Below are 19,702 nucleotides of genomic sequence, written 5' to 3' on the forward strand. Positions count from 1 at the left end.
ACCTGAGAGAGCAAAGCGTGGCTCGGGCTCTGTGCTGCAGCGGTGCTGTCAGCCAGCAGAGCCTGCCTGCTCGCCCGCGTGCTCCTGGCCTTTCTGGCCACCCTCCAAGCTCCAGAGCAGACCTGGTGACACCAGAGGAGGTATTGCCAGTGCTTGCATCAGCCACTGTGTTTGTGGTCAAAGGACCAGCGTGTTCTGCAGGCAGCAGGAAATGGGTTAATTTTTCCCTTGGCTCTAGTGCAGCGATGTATCTGTTCTTCCACAATGTTTAACCCTGTAGAGTATTTTTGCAAGTGTTTCTGGAAAAAAAAGAAAGCAGCTACTGGACCTTTCTGCCACCACCCTGCCACGTGGGTTAATCCCCAAATCCCATGGCAGTAAACATCTCTGGCAAGTACCCACTTACCAGCCTGGAAACTCTGCAAGAAGCCAAGGGAGAGGAAGGCTTAGCCTCATCCTCTGCTGCTCAAGTTCCGCTAGCATCTATGGGATACCAGAGCCAGCACACGGGGATGTGGTTTTGAGGTGATTTAGGAGAGTGACTCTAATAAGCCACCAGCTCCACAAGCTTGAGCAAGTCAGGCGGGAGGGTAGAAATGCCACCTCATTACCTCCTCCGCGTGGCCAGCTGCGATGCCAGTGGTGTGGGCTGGATTGGGGCATGGCCCCAGAGCTGGATGTGATGGCTTGGCAGCTGGTGTTTCTTGTCCTATGCTGCCCTGCTGGAGAGCACAGCTTTCAAAGAAGCTGCCTGAGACCTCACCCACAGCCTTCTTGTCATCGTCTTGTTGCTTGGGTCCTGTGGTGACTTTTTAAGGGAATCCCCTGTGGCAGCCTTGTGCTGTTTGCAGGACAAGGTGCTTTCTGTATTCGCTCTAAGCACCCTGAAATCCATTTACACTTTGGGTCTGATAGTTGTAAGTGAAATGGGGAAAGGGTAAGAGATCAGGGAAGAGGAGGGCAGTGTGAAGCCAGGTGCTGGAGGAGAACAGGCTTTGTGGCAGAGGAAGAGGTCTGCATTTGTGGGTGCTGTCCCAGCCTGGTTGTGTCTCTGGACAGTCCCATTGGTGAGGTCTGGGAGAACGGCTGCAAAGGGGTGTGCACAGACTGTCCAATGCCTGTGAGATCTGTCGTGCTGCTGGCACCTTGGGAGCAGCTTCTTAAAGCAGAGGCTGGTTTGTACAGGGTCGTGGCGAGCAGCTGTGTAATGCGAGGCCAGGCTGTCCTTGCTATCCAGAGTATCCAGAGTCCTTGGTGATTTGTAGGCAGCACCTTGCTTATTAGGAGTACCGAGGTAATCGTTCCTGATGCTTTAAGGAGAATATGACAATATGACCCTGGACATGGTCCTGAACAAGCTGCTTCAGCAGGGGGGTTGGACCATATGTCCTCCAGAGGTCCCTTCCAACCTTAATCATTCTGTGATTCTCTGATCTGAGGAAGTTCTCCTGAATCAGCACTGTAGGGTTGGCTTGCAGGTGTGGAGAGATGATGGCTTTTTCCCTGGAGTGCTTTTTTGATAAGCAAATGGAAAAGGGAGGATGCAGCTGCCCTGAGTCAGCTTGAGGCTGAAGCTGTGGCACGTGTTAAGCTCACATCATTCAAGGTGCGTCGTGTGGGTGTCGTGTTGAGAGCTGGCGGCTTTGCTAACGTGCTGGGCTTTGTTTTTGTCTGCAGGCTGGTTCCCCAGGGTGCTGTGGTAACACTGGGTTCTGCAGAGAGGCCATGACCACCTAGCAGTCCCCAGCCCTGGGTGTCTCAGTGGGCTCGAGATGGCGGCGCAGAGGATCCGGGCAGCCAACTCCAGTGCCCTGCCACGGTGCAAGTCGGAGGGGACGCTCATTGACCTCAGCGACGGCTTCTCAGAAAGCAGCCTGTGCGACGTGAAAGGTGCGGGGGCCCAGTGGGCCAGCAGGGGTCACAGCCCCCCTGGGACGGGACACATATTGACCCAGTGCCACCTTGTCACATGCAGGAGAAGAAATGGCTTCACCAGACAGAGCCAGTGACAAGACAATTGCACGGGGTTGTTTTCCCTTCCCCAGAACAGATTGTTTGAATAATCCTTTTGTTTCCTTTTGTCACTTTTTTTTTACTTTATTTACCTTACCCAGCCTAATAGTTCCATTCAAATGAGAGAGAAATTACTGTTTCCTCATTATAAATGGATCCCAAGAAGTAACTCCAGGTGGAGGTAGAAGTTAGTATGTGCTGAGGGTCTTTAAAAATAAACATGCAGAAAAGTGATTATTTTTTCACAAGGGACAAGAAGAGACCAGAACATCAAATGCTTTTGCGTTAGTTTGTTTTTAATGCAAAAATAGGAATTACTCACATCCTTTTAGTCATTACTCATTCTCATGACGGAAGTGATTGTCCCGCTCCGCTCTGCACTGGTGCGGCCTCCCCTTGAGCACTGTGTGCAGTTTGGGGCATTATAGTATAAAAAGAACATAAAACTATTGGAGAGTGTCCAAAGGAGGGATACAAAGATGGGGAAGGGTCTAGAAGGCAAGACGTATGAGGAGTGGCTGAGGTCCCTTGGTTTGTTCAGCCCCAAGCAGAGCAGGCTGAGGGGAGGCCTCATGGCGGCCTGCAGCTCCCTCATGAGGGAACGGCATGGAGCTGGGACGGGGAGGGTCAGGCTGGGTGTTAGGGAAAGGTTCTGCACCCAGAAGGTGGTCAGGCACTGAACACGCTCCCCAGGGACATGGTCACGGCACCGAGCTGCCGCAGTTCAAGAAGTGTTTGGAAGCGTGTTCCCGGCAGCTCTGTGGATGCGGGTGGTTTCACCAGAAGTGAAACTGCATCTATCTCCATGGCTTCATAGCCCTTCAGCAGCCAGAGCGTGGCCCTAAGCAGGGGTAGCTGAAATCACAGGCTTTTCCTGTTTGGAGGTCTGGCTGCTCTTCACCGCAGCTATTTAAAAGCTCAGTTATTAAACCCCTTACTGGGGCTTTCTGATGAGGTCTCGTGGATGTCTTCAAGTCCTGGGGCTTGGCTTTGCATCACCACTTCAAACAACATGGTCTTGGCAAGATTAAGTGGCCCAAGCTGGGAAGCCTCTTCAAAGCACCAAGGAGAGATGCTGCTTTCTAGCAACACGTTGCTTTTAGCCATGGCACCATGTGGGCTGGCCACGGGACCAGAAGCATCCCTGGGGAGCAACTGCAGGTAGCCCTGCACCATGCTTCTCTCCAGCAAACAGCTTGGGCTACAGAGCTAAATTGACAGCCGCTTCCTGCCAGGGTGGCAAAATAGTTTCAGTGCAGAGTTTATATATAGTTTTACACTGAATAAATGTCCTCACAACTTTCCTTACCTGCTGGCAGAGGTTGGGCGGGGGAAGTGAGTTAATGATGAATTGTTTAGTTTGTACAAACTGTTCTTTTTCCAATATCTGAGTCCTAGAGTCCTTATAGCTAAACACTGTTCTTTGCTCCTCAGTTGCTGTGTATTTCAGTAGTGGTATTGTGAATTGTGCCATGGCTGTACCGAGTATTTTTTTGATTTACGTGTTTTATGTAGGGCTGTCAGGCATTCTGACATTCTGTGTTTTCCCTTTTCTTGTAGTTTTTGTCCAAGAAGTGCTGCTTGCCTGCCGTTAGTGCCCGGAGGGATGAGCAGTCTGTTCTGCTGTCACTTTGTCTCTGGGATTTTAGGGGCTTCCTGTCTTTCGTAAATCCCCCTTTTCCCTCCAGAGAGCTCTCAAGCCTATTGTAGCAGATGGTTTCCCAGTTCTCTTGCTGCTCTGTATTTGAGAAAATCCAGCTCTTTTCCCTCTCTCCCCCTTGGTATTGTTTTTTTTTCAGGTCTGTCTCGCAAGATAATGGACATTTGAATACTGATATAACATTATCTCCAGCTTATTTCTTGTGATTCTTAGCAGAAGTATGTCCTAAATGTGAGAGCAAAACCAATAAATACAGTGACAATGTGAACATGCGTAGTGTTAATTGAACTGTTTTGTTTGCAATTGGGATCAGATAATACTAGCAAAACAACTTGCAGCCGGACCTGCTGCTCAACATTGCTGAAAGGGAGATTGGAGATGCTGCTCGGTCTGTGCCAGTGCTGTGGGAGGTCAATACTGTGTTTGTTTCTGCTGGTTCGAATAACATGACTTTGTTTGGAAAAGGAGTTGTTTTGTTGAGGAGCTTTGAAATATAAATGCTATGTATGAGGAGTGAGGTGCTGATTTTTTGGGTGGTGTGACATGAAAAAGGAGGACCATGATGTGCTCTTAGTGGGTACCCTTGGTTGTTTCTTACCCTGAAACATAAGGTATTTCACACACTCAGCAGAGGGGTTGTGGAAGAGTGAGAACATTTCTAGCCTGTGAACATTACCCTGAGTTATCATGTAATCTGTTTGTAGAAGAGGCATTCACCTTCAGCAGCATTGTTAACTATTTGCATGGAGAATGAAAAATGGCAGTGCTACAGAGCTGGTGGCCAAAGACATTGGGATACCACTGACCAAATTTGTAGGATAGTGGTTGTGAAGGATCATGTAAATTCTTTCCATGCAGCACATCATTGAGAACTCCTTTCGAAATTAACTTCTGTTGTTTTAAATGTGAAAATTTAGTGGGGTGCCTGCTATAGTAGCATGCACCCTCAGGAGCTTAGATCTGGACGTGCTAGGCAAAAGAGATAGCTGATAAGAAGGGGCTGTGACTTCCTTGAAACTCCCTCCAACACACCTTTTCGTGCATCATTCATCCGTGAATTTAGAGGCTGTCTCTTCTAGAAGCAGCTGAATGAGGTCCTGAATCAAGGGGGAGGCTTGTTGCTGAGACACTTGACTGCACTGGGAGACCTGCTTTCTCTGCCCAGGCCTTGCTTCCACAGGAGGGTAACAAATTGCTGTTTTTCCTATCTCAACTCCTGCTGCTCTTTCCAGCAGTGTTGATGCCCATCACTCTGGGGAAGGCATTCTTTTCTGCAGCATGAATTTATCAGAAATAGTAAAGGGAAAAGTCTTGTTTAAAAATTTTAGAGGAAAAAAAACAAACATAGGTTTGAGATGCTATAAAACTACCTTGGCTTTACTGCATAAAGTAGCACGGATTGCTTACCTGAAAGAAATTATTTTAAGTACCTTGTGACTCTTGTGGATTGCTTACAGCTTTGTTTTTCTTCATTTTGCAGTGCCTTCTCCTAGTGCCTTGCTGGTTGACAATCCCACATCCTTTGGAAATGCGAAGGAAGTAATAGCAATCAAAGATTACTGTCCAACTAATTTTACCACTTTGAAGTTCTCCAAGGGGGACCATCTTTACGTCTTAGACACATCAGGAGGTGAGTGGTGGTACGCTCACAATACTACAGAAATGGGTTACATCCCTTCTTCCTACGTCCAGCCTGTAAACTACCGCAACTCTTCCTTAACGGACAGCGGGATGATAGACAATCTACTGGAGAGCCCTGACGAGGGGGTCAAGGAGTTAGACCTGCTTGGAGAATGGACCGACGTGAAAAGAAACTCTCTGAAAACCAACAATAACAACCCTTTCTTGAACGGAGTCCAGACAAACCCGTTTCTGAACGGGAATTTACAAACATTGACCAGCTCAGACAGAGAGCCCAACTCTAAAATGTCTGTTGACTTGTTGCTCTTTGACACAGGGCCTCCTACTTCAACAGTTTCTAGCTCGGTCGCTAATAGCAGCATGGGTAATATTTTTGATGAATTTCCATCCACAAACAGGCTGGACCTGGAACAGCCTGTGAAAAGGGACAATCCCTTCTTCAGAAGTAAACGCTCTTACAGCTTGTCTGAACTGTCTGTTCTTCAAGCAAAGTCAGATACTCCAGCATCGTCAGGTTTCTTCAACGGTTTGAAGTCTCCCACCCCTGAGCAATTCCAGAGCCGGGAAGATTTTAGAACCGCGTGGTTGAACCACAGGAAGCTGGCCCGGTCTTGCCACGACTTGGATTTGCTTGGCCAAAATCCTGGCTGGGGTCAGACACAACCGGTGGAGACCAACATTGTCTGCAAACTGGACAGCTCTGGTGGAGCTGTTCAGCTTCCAGACACCAACATCAGCATCCATGTGCCAGAGGGTCATGTATGCCCTGGGGAAACGCAACAGATCTCCATGAAAGCTATGCTAGATCCACCACTGGAGCTGAACAGTGACAAGTGCAGCACCATCAGTCCAGTCCTGCAGATCAAACTCAGCAACATGGAGGTGAAAACATTTATTATTCTGGAGATGAAGGTGTCAGCAGAGGTCAAGAATGACATCATGAGCAAGAGTTTGGTAGGACTACAGTGCCTACGGAGCGACATGAAGGAGGGGCCATACACACCCATGCAGCTGAGCTATTCATATGGGGACACGATACAGGTGCAGCTGGAGAATCTAGAGCCTTGCATGTACATTGCGGCTGTAGCTCAAGGGCAGAACATCCTCTACCCTTACACTGTTTGGGATTACATCAGCAAGAAGATCACGGTTGGTGTCTACGGCCCAAAACATATTCACCCTTCCTTTAAAACAGTTGTGGCCGTGTTTGGGCATGAATGTGCACCCAAGACTCTCCTAGTGAACGAGGTCACGAGACAGTCTCACAGCCCAGCTCCGGTTGCCCTGCAGCTCTGGGGTAAGCACCAGTTTGCTCTGTCCCGGCCTCAGGACCTCAAGCTTTGCATGTTCTCCAACATGACCAACTACGAGGTGAAAGCTAGTGAGCAAGCCAAAATTGTGCGAGGCTTCCAGATGAAGCTGGGCAAGGTCAGCCGCCTCATCTTCCCCATTGCCTCCCATGACCCCAATGAGCTCTCAGACTTCACACTAAGGATACAGGTCAAGGACGACAAGGATGCCATTTTGACCCAGTTCTGCGTCCAGACACCACAGCCACCTCCTAAAAGTGCCATCAAACCGACAGGGCAGAGGCGGTTCCTTAAGAAGAATGAGGTTGGAAAGATCATCCTTTCACCTCTGGCTGCCACTGCCAAGTATCCAGTTTTTCAGGACAGGCCAGTACTGAGCTTGAAGTATGGCAAGCTGCTGAAAACAGTGGTGCGGCAAAGCAAGAACCACTATTTGCTGGAGTACAAGAAAGGAGATGTCATAGCCCTCCTCAGTGAGGAGAAGATCAGGCTGAAGGGGCAGCTGTGGACAAAAGAGTGGTATATTGGCTACTACCAGGGCAAAATAGGCCTTGTGCACACCAAAAATGTGCTGGTGGTTGGAAAGGTCAAACCCAGCTACTTCTCTGGGCCTGATCTCACCACCAGCCTGTTGCTCGAGCAAATCCTGAGGCCCTGCAAATTCCTGACCTACATCTACGCCTCCGTGAGGACTCTGCTCATGGAGAACCTCAGCAGCTGGCGGTCCTTTGCCGATGCACTGGGGTATTTGAACTTGCCACTCACGTTTTTCTGCCGAGCAGAGCTGGACAGCGAGCCAGAGCGTGTGGCCTCCGTGCTGGAGAAGCTGAAGGAAGACTGCAACAACACAGAGAACAAGGACAGGAAATCTTTCCAGAAGGAGCTGATGACGGTGAGTCCAAGGTTTGCCAAGGGCATCTTAATTCTCCGTGGCGCAGTCCAAGTGGTTAGGGAGAGTGGGAGCTCAGGTTTCCTAATTCAGTCTGTGAAGAATGAAGTGCATTTTAAAGGTCCTCCGCAGGCTGCTCGGCATAGCCGGATGGGAATTCAGGCGTGTGGTAACATGCATTGACAGGCTAATGGGATCGTGGCTATAAATGAGGGAAGCACTGGGTGAGAAACTGCATGTACATATAGTGTGAGGGAAGCAAACAGACTTGCTTTGGGAGGTAGCTAATCTGAAGGCCCTCAAAATCAAGGTGATTTTGATCCAGTGCTTTCATGGCACTGGGCCTTGCTTCTGGGTATTTGCATAGCCTTTGGTGATAGCTAAAAGATGTGCCTGTCAAGGAGTTACCCGAGAGCTGCTGGCAAAGTGATGTCTGTGCATGAGCTCCTGACTTTCATGGCAACACTGATGAGAGCATGGAAAACTGGAAAAAGGCAAGAAACAAACAGTTTTCTTGTATGGTGCGTGGTAGGCAAACCACCTCTCAGGCTGTGTGTGTTTATATCGGATCAAATTCATCAAAGCATGCCGGAGAGGGGTTTTATGGCTGCTCTGAGAATGGGTGCTACGACTTTATGTTTATGAAACAACCTAAAATTACTCTGTAACAATGTCTGGTTATGTCTGCTTCTCCTCTCCGTGAGTAACAGCTAAACCAAGGGCTCTTCTGTATTGGGGTGCTTTATGTGCAGCTGTGGATCGTGTTTGCAAATCGTCCAAAATGCCTGGCTTGCTTCTGTCCTGACAGCTTCTGCAGGAGTTTGGGGAAGTGCCATCTGCAAGTATTTCTAGGATGCTGTTAGAAAGTCTCTTATGAGAAATCGTCTTCATGATAACAGCTTCTAGCGTTTTGTAGGAAGTGGGCCAAAGAAAATGCAGGACTTTGTGTCTAGAAGAGATTTCAGCTCTCACGTCTCAACAGTCTGTCTTGGAGAAGTAGATAACTGAGTTATAGTGAATCATGTGTTTTAAAATGCCAATTTAATTAAGAAATAGCAAAAGCTTTGCTTGGCAATGATGTGGACAGGCAGTAGGGCAGGAACATGCAGCATGCAAAATGAAATTATGAGTAGGCAACCTGGGTAAAGAGGGCTGCAGCTAAATGAAGTCTTTCGTATCCCAACGTCCCTTTAATAAGAATGGGGAAATGTGAGGATTGAGCATTAGGTGTAAGGCATTATGATGAGCATGGATCCCTTCATTACTCATGGAAATTTTTTCTGGGGAGTTCAGGGCGGATGAGTTGTGGATGTACTTCCTCTGCCTAACAGCACAGGGCAATTAATAACTCTTTATAAGAAGCTCTGTCTGAGTGTTGGTGTCATTGTGGAAAATGGGAAGATCATTTCCAAAAGTCTGTGACTCACGCTTGTTACAGGGCAATTAGACTGATCACTGGAGCTCTCTTTGCGCACGTTCATTTTGGGCGAGGATATTAAAAAGCCGCATTGCACTCCCCAGAGGAGCCTGGCAAGTTGAAGGCTGACAGGCTGTAGATCAGCCTGGGTGGGTGGAGGTGCCAGCCGAGGCTGCTGCCTGGCCCCAGGGTTCCTCCAAAGGAAGCTTTGCACCTTTCATCGTTCACCTCCGTGGCTGATGGGGTGAAATGTGTGCTCCTCTTGCTGAGTACTTCCTTGGGCTTTGTGCTGTTTGCTTTACTGGCTTGCAAACATGTCAGCATTTCTTTTATCTATTCCCTTTGTCTCCAAGGGTCAAAGACAGTCTGCAGGTAATGGAAAAGCTTCGCCAAGCCTAATTGGGGAGATGAAGAAAAAAGATAAGGCTCTCTGGGTGCTCACAGAGCAACTAACTCAAGGGGAGGACCATAAGCTGCCAGAAAACATACTGCTCCCAAAGGGATGCATCTCATGCAGAGTCCCAGAGCAGGTTTTATTTTCCTTGGCTGAATGGAGATTAATCCTGAACATTGGCTCCATTTCCTATTCTGTGCAAGATCTTTGTAAGCCTGAGCCTGTTGGTAAAGGATGAGCCCTTTTCCTGATGGAAGGCTGTGCTTCTTCTAAGCCCCTTGCTGCTGTCAGACTTCCTTAGCTTACAAAGAAATAACAGTGAGCATGATTTAAAAACAAAAGAAATGAAATAGATGTTTCAGGGGATGACAACTGAGCAGTAATGTATTTTGCTGCGTTTAAATCTCATTTTATTTGCAACAAATGGACTTGCTTTCTGGCGTCTGCTGGCAAGAACTGGTTGGATTAAAACCTGATCGGGCCATTTCATGTTAGAGTTGATTGTCTCATCTCAAAGGGACTGTGAAGAGAGAAGTGGTAAGCACCCTTATCTGACTTCAGTGTTGAGTACACAAAATTGCCCTGGCAAAGCCATACACCAGTAGCCAAGCATGGAAAAGCCCTGTCATGAGGACTAGTTAATAAATAATCTGCATTTATTTTTTTAATCTAGCAGAATCAGCAGTGTGTGAAGGTAAGTGAGGGTAAGTGAATTGCTCAGAAGTTAGTCATCACATTGGAAGGAGAAACCTACCTCTCCCTTCCTCCCTCTCTGCCCATCAAAACCAGACAGTGCGCAGATCGTCTCACTAACAAAGCCTGTAGGAATCAAAGCCCCAAATCTGCAAAATTCTCTGAGCTTGTGCCTGCTGCTGCTCAGACAGGCTGTACAGGGCCGGGCCAGGTGCTCAGTGGGATCAGGGTTGTGGTGTGTCCTTCATTGCCCACTACAGACAGCGTTCCCTGCCCGGAGCAGCAGGGATGCTTGAGCTGTGCTCCGGTTTCAGGTGCTTGTTGTACTCCTCGGTAAGCCTTGTTTCCAAGCCGTGCCCCAACAGGGAGCAGGTACTATCTCCAAAAACATCTCTGGGCTTAGAGACAAGCAAATAACCTGGGCTGCCAGACCTGGCTGCTACTGATGAGAAGAGACCTGCGTTCCCTCCCCTCTCCACGGAAAAGCTTTATGGTGATGTGCTTCTCCCACACACACCAGAAGCATCCCTGTGGTCAGTGACAGCAGCCCAGCAGGCAGGTGCTAACTCCGTGTTTCCAACCTTTTGGAGTCCCAGAAAATTCACAGGTTTCAGGAAAAGGCTTTGGGTGGTTTTGAAAACATTCAGTCACATACCACAGCGTGATCAAATGCACTCAGGCTGCCGCAGAGAGCCATGCCAGGTTTCATTTGAGAAACTTGACCTGACTTGCCGTGCAGTGAGTGCACTGCTTGGTCCTTGGAGCTGGAGTTAAATCTGTGGTGAGATCCAGCATTTCCTTCCCTCTGGGTTTTTGATACGCTGTCACTTTTATCACCCTTTCCAATAAATGCTTCTTTTGAGGAAAAGCACTGGTCTTTTAAAAATGCCAGTAGGCATGTTAGCAGAGAGCTGCAGAACCTGTGAGCTTTTTCTTCTCCAGACTACTTTTAAAGTTTACACAGGACAAAGATGTTTCCCCCCCATTTTGTTCTCTGTATTTGTTGTGACCGCAGCTGTGTGCACGCTGCCACTTTTCTACCAAGAAGCAATGAAGGGATGAAGCTGGTTTCTCGTCCTGGTGCAGCCTGCCAGCCCAGGGTTGCTCACGTTGGGACCCCGTTGCTCCTGCGTCCTGCAGCAATCTGCTGGCTGGTGGTAGTCCTTGCAAGCATGTGGGTCCGAGGTAAAACCACCTTCCTGCCTTTCTCTTTTCTTTTCTTCTTTTTCTTTCCTACCTTTCTTCTGCCTTCAAGGGAACTTACCTGGTGCCGTAGTGAAATTGATGGGGATGTTTCTGTAGGACGTGGCTTCTCCTACAGAAACAGCACAGGAGGAGGAACAGCTTGCAAGACTCCAGCAAAACCTGCTTTTCATACACAAAAGTTATAAATATTGCCCTGCACCCCTAACAAGTAATAAAAAGCTGCAGAAATGCTACCAATGCCTTCCAGCTGCAGTGCTCTGCTCCTCCTTCCCCAGGGAGTTACCTTCCTCCATCAGACAATAAAAAAAAAGAAAAAGATGCTCTAATTACTTCTTTTTTATTTCAGTGTCTGGCCCAGGTGATGTGTGCAGAACAAAAGAAAAGTGTTCCCTCAAACATAGCTGGCAGGGAACATGCTTTCACCGAGGCCATGCCAAGCAGGCTGCCCAGAGCAAGGTTACAGGAGAGAAGCGGCACAGGTGCTGGCTGTGACTTTCCTGCAGGTTCCTCGCTCTGCAGACAGAACACGACAACCCACTTTTATTTGCTGGGGTTGGCAGGAGGTTGTTAGTGCCTTCCTGTTCCTCAGAGTTTCGGAGCCCTGTGCCTGATCACTGCTGTCTCCGTTCTTGCTCCTGTGCAATTTTGCTCTTGCAAAAAAAGTCTCCTGCAGTTGCACCCGTGGTGCAACTAAATGTAAGGGATGTTTAATGCCTGAAGTCAGGGTTATTTAGAGGGGCACCAGTGCAGAGTTAGCTCCCTCAGGCCAAAAATCCGACCTGGCCTGGGGCTATGCGACGTGGCCCTGCTGCTGGTGCCCCCTCCCCAGGCATCTCCCGTCAGCCCTGTTCCGGCCCCATTGCACGTTCCCGTGGTGGTTAATGGGACACTAAATATTACTGCTTGCTGTAACCACATCTACGCTTCCCCTGCCAGATACCTTCCAGCCGTTTCAGGCAGTGATTAATGTGTGATAACACTTGGACCCTCCAGGGTGCTTTCTAATTTAAATGCTGTTTAAAAAATCATAAACTAATTTAAAAACTCCATTTCCATCACTGCTTCCTTCTGGGGTTTGCACTGCACTTGGCAGGCATGAGTGAACTCGGTGATACTTCCCACTTCTGGGGCAAAGGAGAAAGGTTTTTACCCTCAGTTTGGCCAAAGAGGGGGAAGGAAACAATGCGCCCACAGTCCCCATGGCTCCTCTGGAGCCACGTGCTGGGGACTGAGTTTGTGGGTGAGAGCAGGGCTGGGTGCTCACGGGGTTGGGGGCAGGAGCGACCGTGAAGTGTGCTCTGACGAGTGTCCCCGATGCATCTGCAGTCAGTCTTTAGGGCTGGTTTTACTTTTTTTTTTTTTTTTTCTCCATAAGAATAAATGAAATTGGGGGAGCAGAAAGGGGCACACAGGAAACACACTTATATTTTCAACCAAGGAGAGCCACCACTCCGTAGCTCCTTCCTCAGCTTTTGTGCTGAAACCCCCTCGGGGCTCCCTGCTGCCAGTTTGCTTAGATGCTGTTTGCCGTGATTAGAGGATTGGAAATGGGATTCTGCATTTCAGAGCCGGGATGCAAATTCAGCCTCCCCTGGATGCATTTTAAGTATAGGCTCCTCTGCTTTGAACTGGAATTTGAATATCAAACCATCTCCTTTGCTACACCGCACGCTCAGCTGGTGGAGCAGGCTCGGGGCCTCTCCGAGGTTAATAAACGCCTTGGTGAGCACTAACAACGCACAGCTTTAAAGCAGTGGAAAAAAATAGCACAGCCCAGGTCAGGCCTCAGCAGGGAGCATCACCGGGTACTGAGGAGACGGGGACGGAGCGAGAAGAACAGCCAGCTGTGTCCGTCCAGCTGTCCGGGGAGGTCTGTTCAGGCCGAGGGAGGAGGATGGAAAGAAATGGTAGCATAATCCCAAAAGCGCCTGCTGGAGGATTAAGCCTGCTGTAAACCCTGCTAATCCCGGCTGGGCAGCGAGGGCTTGCAGCAGAGCCCCGTGCCTGCCTGTCATAAATATGTTTGTCTGGCTGCAGCCCTCCATCTCCCCTTGCCTCTCCTCGCTGCCCCGTGTTTTCCCCAGCTCGCTCGCTGCTCGTGATTTACAGGTCGAGCCTCCCAGCTGAAATTCCAGAGGCACAGCAAAGGGAGAAGGCATTTCTCTGGTTATCAGTAGGTTTCAGAGTTAATGTGCTGAGCTGAGGGGAGCAACTTTGCCTCTTTCAAGGCTGTGGCTTCGAGTCTACCATTTCCTAGCACGTCACTCCTCTCCTCCCATCATTTCGAGAAGCCTTGTTGTTTTGGCTGTCCGCCGCCAAGTGCTGCAGCAAGGAGCCTTGCCCAGCTTTACCATGCGAGCTGTGCAAAAACCAGCAGCTTTTTGGGCAGCCTGCTCGGGTGCCTGCAGGGGCCTGCTGCCTCTTCCCTGCCTGGGCTCCAGCACGAGAGGAGAGCGGCTCGCTGCCACCTTTGCATGCCCTGCTGTTTGCTAAATACTGTTTGCTACGTTTGCATGCTGGTGATGGGGCTGCCTGTAAAGACAAATTTCAATGGGTCTGGCCAGTTTCTGTGTCCAGCCTTGCCTTGGAAGCGGGGTGACAGCTTGCAGGGGTCTGCAGGCTTCAAAGACATCTGTAGGGAGGATTTACCACCTTGGTACCAGCTCTGTGGTAACCTTGGGAATACCCTTCCTGTTCCTGGGGAAGATGAGTGAAAAAAACACATCTTCTGCCTTTTTCTCCCCCGCCATTACTGCCTTTTCCCGTGTCCATGGGGAAGCAGAGTGTGTTTCTCCCAAGGACTTTATGGCTGAAAAATATCTGCTGGATACATCTCACCCAGGCCAGGGCCAGCTGATTACAGCAAAACTGCAGCGGCGAACTCCACCGCAGGTGACCAGAGGAGCGCAGAGGACAAGGTGCTTCTGTCTCATCTGATTTCTAATGGTTCATACCTGCTGACGGGCAGTCTCTGAGAGAAGACCCCAGGACACAATGGCACAATGGATTAAGTAATCCTAAATCTGTGCCTCTTTAGGACCATCTGAATCCTCTTCTTCAAGCGGAAAGGGGCGTGAATCTGTTGGCTGCATGATACGATAATACTGCTGGGGAGCTGGACCTAGGACACTCTGCAGAGGCGGTTACAAGTGCGGCACAGATATCAGATCTAAATGGTTATGCCCATTTGAAAAAAAAAAGCTCTTTTTAAAATGTATTTTACTTGCTTAACAAGAGGGTTTATTACTTCTCTTAGCACTTTGTGGAGAAGAAATGTGTAAGCACTTTGCTGGAGAAGCAAATGCTGGTCCACAGTGGTAATTAGATTCAAGCCCAGCTTTGCTTTGTGTAAGCTGGAAACAGATAAGGGAATCAACATATATTTGCTTTGCAAATTGCTGGAGTGGTTTCAGATGTTACCATCTTCTCCCAGCTGTTTGTTACTGTCCCCGTGAAAACCGGTGCATGTGAGGATTTAACCTCTCTTCTTCAGAGCTAAAGCAGCTGGGGATTGCTTGGAGGTCCTGCTTGGACCTCTGAGAGCTTTCCCCAGATCCATGACTTCTCTAATAACCTCCCTGTGCTGCTGTGGAGGTGTTGGTGATGTTTCCAGTGGGAACACTTGAGCAGGTGTGCCTCACTGGTGTTCTGCATCATTCATGGGGGGTTGTCCTCTTTATCCCCAAGCTGTAGTTTGCATCCTTAGTGAGATCCCCTGCTGAAATGCCAAGCGGTGCCCTTGGTCTTCAGCCATCCTGGAGCTGCCATCCTGATTCTGCTGTCGCTGCGGCTCCAGCTCTCGAAAACAAAGAAAAAAAGAGGGTACTCGACAAAAAGGAAAGGCAGCAGCTAGCAAATGTGTCTCCTTTTTGTAGCGCGTGATGAACCTGCAAAGGCACTGCTGCAGTCCGTGCTGAGGCGGGCAGCATGGAGGGAGAGGGATGATTAAACCTTTCTGGGTGGTAAACTGTCCCCCAAGGCATTGTCTGGGGTTTGTTTGCATTGTTTTGATGTTCTTTTTGGTTTGTTTGTTTGTTTGCTTGCTTGTTTATTTTTAAAAAAGGATGCTTGTTCCATAATGTAAAACATATTTCCATAGACACTAAAGGTTGAAAGGAGGATTTATCTATGGACACAGGTTACTCCTGAGGCTGCTGTTGTCCCTTCCACCACATTTGGCTGTGGCATACACTGGGGGATGCTGATTCTGTTGGTCCTCTGATAATCACCATTTAAATCCTTCCTTTCCTGAGCTGCATCATGGGTTTTCACTGTTGCAACTTGCTTTGCATTTTGAACAGATATTAATGGGATTTTGTTACCTGAAGATAGGAGTTGGACCTGCTCTGTCCATTTCTTTCTGGCTAAGCTATTGGTACCTAGAAAACTTACTGCTGTGGGTGTCCCTAACTGAAGCAGTTTCTCCTCCCCGCCTCTTCAAAGCCAGTTGCAGAGAATCTCAACGTGTAGGCTAATAACTGATGAGGAAAGGAGGTGGTTTCTGACCTGACACGTGAAGACAGTAAGCACATCCCAAGCAACGCGACCGCTGCAGTCAGGTTCTGCAGTGCTCTGGCCTGGCCCTTTGTCTGGGTTTCCCCATCTCCTGAGGCAAATCTCCAGGTCTTGCCCCAAAATGTTGTGGCTGGCCCATGCCCACCAGCTGCTTGGGACAGTCCTCAGGTACCTGTGCTGTCTGCACCAAGGAACACTGCTCCTCTGGGTGCAAGCAGCATGGAGCACAATGGATTAAGTATCTTGGCTAAAGGCCTCTGTTTTTCTCAGCCCTGAGTTGCTTTAACCTCCTTATGTGGTGTCTGAGGATCTTGAGCAATGGCCAAGAACATGAGGCTGAGGAGGTGGTGGCCAGCCCCAGCTACAGGCCTCATTGAACAGGGGTCGGCACTTCCTTCAGTCAATGGGATTACTCCTCTGTCGAGCCTGTTGGCCTAATTTCACCAGCTGCTGATAGAAAGGAAGTGGGAGGGTTTGGGGATGGCTTCTTGAGGGACTTCCCCACACAGTTCCCTGGGCCCACCCTGACTCTGTCTTCCTGTTTTCTCGTGATGGTCCCGCAGGCCTTGCTGAAGATGGACTGCCAGGGGCTGGTTGTCAGGCTGATCCAGGACTTCGTGCTGCTGACCACAGCCGTGGAGGTGGCCCAGCGCTGGAGGGAGCTCGCTGAGAAGGTCTCCAAGGTCTCCAAGCAGCAGATGGATGCCTACGAGGCCCCGCACCGGGACAAGACGGGGGTGGTGGACAGCGAGGTGAGAGCAGACGGGCCTCGGTCTCTGAGGGTCTCGTGCCTTTCCCAAGCATGTTTTTGCCTGTGGCCACTATACCTCCTGCGTGGTTTTCTGGTGTGCCTTTGGGGAATGAGAAGGATCTGGGTGCGTTGAGGGGGAAACCTGGGGGTGTCTTCTGTGATCAGGGCATGCTGGGGATGGCACCACTTGTGTGCTGGATGTTGAATCACAGACATGAGGAAGGCAACCACCGAGGCAGGCTGATAAAGGCTTGGATTTCACATTCAGCTCTGCTCTCTCCTACCCTCTGCCCTGCAGGCCATGTGGAAGCCCGCGTACGACTTCCTCCTCACCTGGAGCAGCCAGATGGGCGACAGCTACCGTGATGTGATTCAGGAGCTGCACACGGGGCTGGACAAGATGAAGAACCCCATCACCAAGCGCTGGAAGCATCTCACTGGCACCCTGATCCTTGTCAACTCCTTGGACATGCTCCGGGCAGCTGCCTTCAGCCCACAGGACCACGAGGATTTTGCCATCTAGCACAGCTCCCTGCAGTGATACTTTTGTCCACATCTCATTTGATGGTGGTGTCCACATTTCTCTGTGTTTTGTCCCTTTTTTATAGCGGTTAATTTTAAAAACATGTGGAGATTGCTCTCCCCAGGTTTAAAGAGGCCAAAGTTTGCAAGTTCTCAGCAGGACTGGAAATCAGCAGGAGATGACCCTCCACCTGATGGGAATGCATCCAGAAGGGATGGCTTTTCATATGGAATTGATATTGGTTAAACTATTTCTTACTAAGAAGTTTAAAGGGGGACAAGGGGTGGGGAGGGGAGTGGGAGGGATCACAAAAGAAAACACCTTTTTTAAGCATTTACAAATAAAAATCTAATTTTTTTAATGAGCAGTAAAGGTTGTAACCACTTTGGAGGGAAGCTGTTGCTGTTTTTTATGTTGTAGAAACTGCTTTTAAATTATCATTTTTGAGATGAACATGACTCATGTAAATATGTATTTAAGACAAAGCACAGTGAATGCCCTGTGCCACTGCCGTGGTCAGGTTTTGGCAAACTCCCAGACATGACTGTAGAGCACCGTATGAACTTGGGATGTCCTCAGCCCAGCAAGCATCTTACACCAGAATGGAGCTTATTTTTTTTTTTTTTCCCTATGTTCACAGGCTATATGACCTCTCTGGTTGTTTTTTTTATTTTTATTTTTTAGCCTGCCTGCAAACATGCATTTTATCATCTGTGGACAGGGAGATGCTCGTTGCCTGTGTTCAGATGCGTGGGTACCGCTTTTTACCATGAGAAGTGACACTGCCCCTGGCGCTTGGCCAATGATTCATCCCACCTGGGTGCTGCAGGACGTGTCTGGAAGAAGCCGGAAGTTTGGGGTTCAGCAGAGAACTGCTCCTTGCTGCCTGGTGAGATAGGTGGGAGGGTGGTGAGAGTGGTTTGCCCTGCCATTGCAGCAAAGTGCTTGGGTGCTCCTCTCCAGAATCTCTTCCTCTGGAGAGGAGGCCAGAAAAGGGGAGGGAATCGTTGCAATCTACATATTATCACCTTACCAAAAAAAAAAGAAAAAAGAAAAGAAGAAAAGAGAAAATGTTTCTCCTATTTGAAATCTATTCTCGAGCTCAACAGAGATGTTCCAGATGTGTTATGTGACTTAATGCTCATTGCCATTGATTTCACAGGGCTTTGAATGGGGCTGTTCAAGGCTGCTGAGTTCCAGACGAACTTGTAAATATCCTTTGCTATAAAGCTGGTGCCATTGAGCTAAATGTTTGTGGTACCAAGTGCCCATACTTTCCCCTGGTGTTTTATAGCTGACTTTTGAATGACCTCCCCTCTTTCTTCTGCCCCCAAGCCTTGAAATATTTTACATGGGAGGGAAATATTTTTGCACAGAAAAATTACTTTATTTTAAGTGCAAAGTCTCTTTATAGCGAAATGCTGCTACCACCGAAAGGTTAGTTGTTAAGGATAATTTTCTTTCAGGTTGAACCAGAAGAAAAAAGTGTGGGGAAAGTACCTTTTAAAAGCCTGGTAGCAGCACACAAGAAGGGCTGCGTTGGCCTCGCTGCCAAGCAGGCTGGTGGCACTAGACTTCATTTCTCCACCGTGAAGCTCCTAGGAAGCTGAAGGTGACATTAACTCCCCAGCAAGAGACATGTGTGGGGTGATTTGGCTGGCTCATGCTGCACAGCATGGTATGGGCTGTATGGTCCAGGCAGCATGCAGGCATTTGGTGGCTGACGGTGCTGGCACGGCAGCCTCCAGAGGGAATGGTCCTCCTGTGGCACAGCCTCACTGCTCTCATTGCCTCTTCCCAAAACTGTGTCCTCAGAAGCAGTCACCCTCACCAGACCCCGCAAGAAGTAAATAGCACCTTAGTTTCTCCTCAGGGGCTTTAAGGAGTTTCCTATGCAACATAAAATAGCACAGAAACAGGGTCTGCCAGCAGCCGAGCCCACGATGTGTTTGCTTTCTCTCTGCAACAGCAGGGCACCGTAAGAGCACCTTTTCCTTACGCCAAGCAAAAATCTCCAATGCAATAAGGAAAAGCTCCTGCAAGAGACTCAGCCTGTGCCAGCAGGCAGATCTGCTGACAGACAGCAGGTAGAGGGATGGCGGCTTCATCTGCTTTGCCCAGATTGCAGGCTGTGCAGGGCTCCCCAACAGCTGAGCTGGGCCGGGTTGTTCGCAGCAGGGGAGGGCAGCCCCTACCCTCCTGGGCAGAAGTTTTAGCCTCCCGTGCCTCTGACAAGATGGGGACATCCCCAAATAATTTCAGCACTTCCCCTCCCTGCCCTTGGTTTTTCTAACTACCTCAGGTACTCTGTATACCCAGCTTAACATTTCACAGTGGCAGCCTGAAACTTGCCATGCTCAGCCCCTTGGCTGCGCACACCCTCCCTGAGGACCGTGGGAGCACGGCCAGCACATTTTGGGGTCCGTGGGGTAACCACTGCATTAATTTGTCCTTGTCCTCGGTCAGAAATCCAGTCTCTCCTCGCATGCTGGGACTGGGCGTGCGTCCTTCAGATGCCTTCTGCCCACTATTCATCAAGCCCGTCTCTGAAACCTGTGTCTGGGCCCTGCATTGCCACAGTTTGTGCAGTAACTGGTTATTGTACTTACCATTTATGTTCTTTTTTTTTTTAAAAAGAAATGTTTTTGGAAAAAAAAAATACTGCAATTAAAGCTGTTACTATTCCAGTG

General features: G+C 49.1%; 1 protein-coding gene across 8 annotated transcripts in view; it reads left to right on the top strand.

The window, feature by feature from the left end:
- The window catches only part of SH3BP4 (SH3 domain binding protein 4), a 41,865-nt gene extending 22,163 nt beyond the window's left edge, over window positions 1-19,702 (top strand). For 3 of the 8 annotated variants that reach the window (XM_035537003.2, XM_050711384.1, XM_035537004.2), the window contains exons 2-5: window positions 1,678-1,890; window positions 5,154-7,516; window positions 16,302-16,490; window positions 16,788-19,702. In XM_035537003.2, coding sequence (XP_035392896.1) covers window positions 1,773-1,890; window positions 5,154-7,516; window positions 16,302-16,490; window positions 16,788-17,012 — 2,895 coding nt within the window. In that variant the 5' untranslated portion in view covers window positions 1,678-1,772 and the 3' untranslated portion in view covers window positions 17,013-19,702. Of the gene's footprint in view, window positions 1-1,210; window positions 1,295-1,677; window positions 1,891-5,153; window positions 7,517-16,301; window positions 16,491-16,787 lie in introns of those variants that run through there. The other 5 variants (XR_004777212.2, XR_004777213.2, XR_007708441.1 and 2 more) reach the window with 5 other exon arrangements.

This window comes from Cygnus atratus, chromosome 6 (genome assembly GCF_013377495.2).
Source record: "Cygnus atratus isolate AKBS03 ecotype Queensland, Australia chromosome 6, CAtr_DNAZoo_HiC_assembly, whole genome shotgun sequence".
Classification (NCBI taxonomy): domain Eukaryota; kingdom Metazoa; phylum Chordata; class Aves; order Anseriformes; family Anatidae; genus Cygnus; species Cygnus atratus.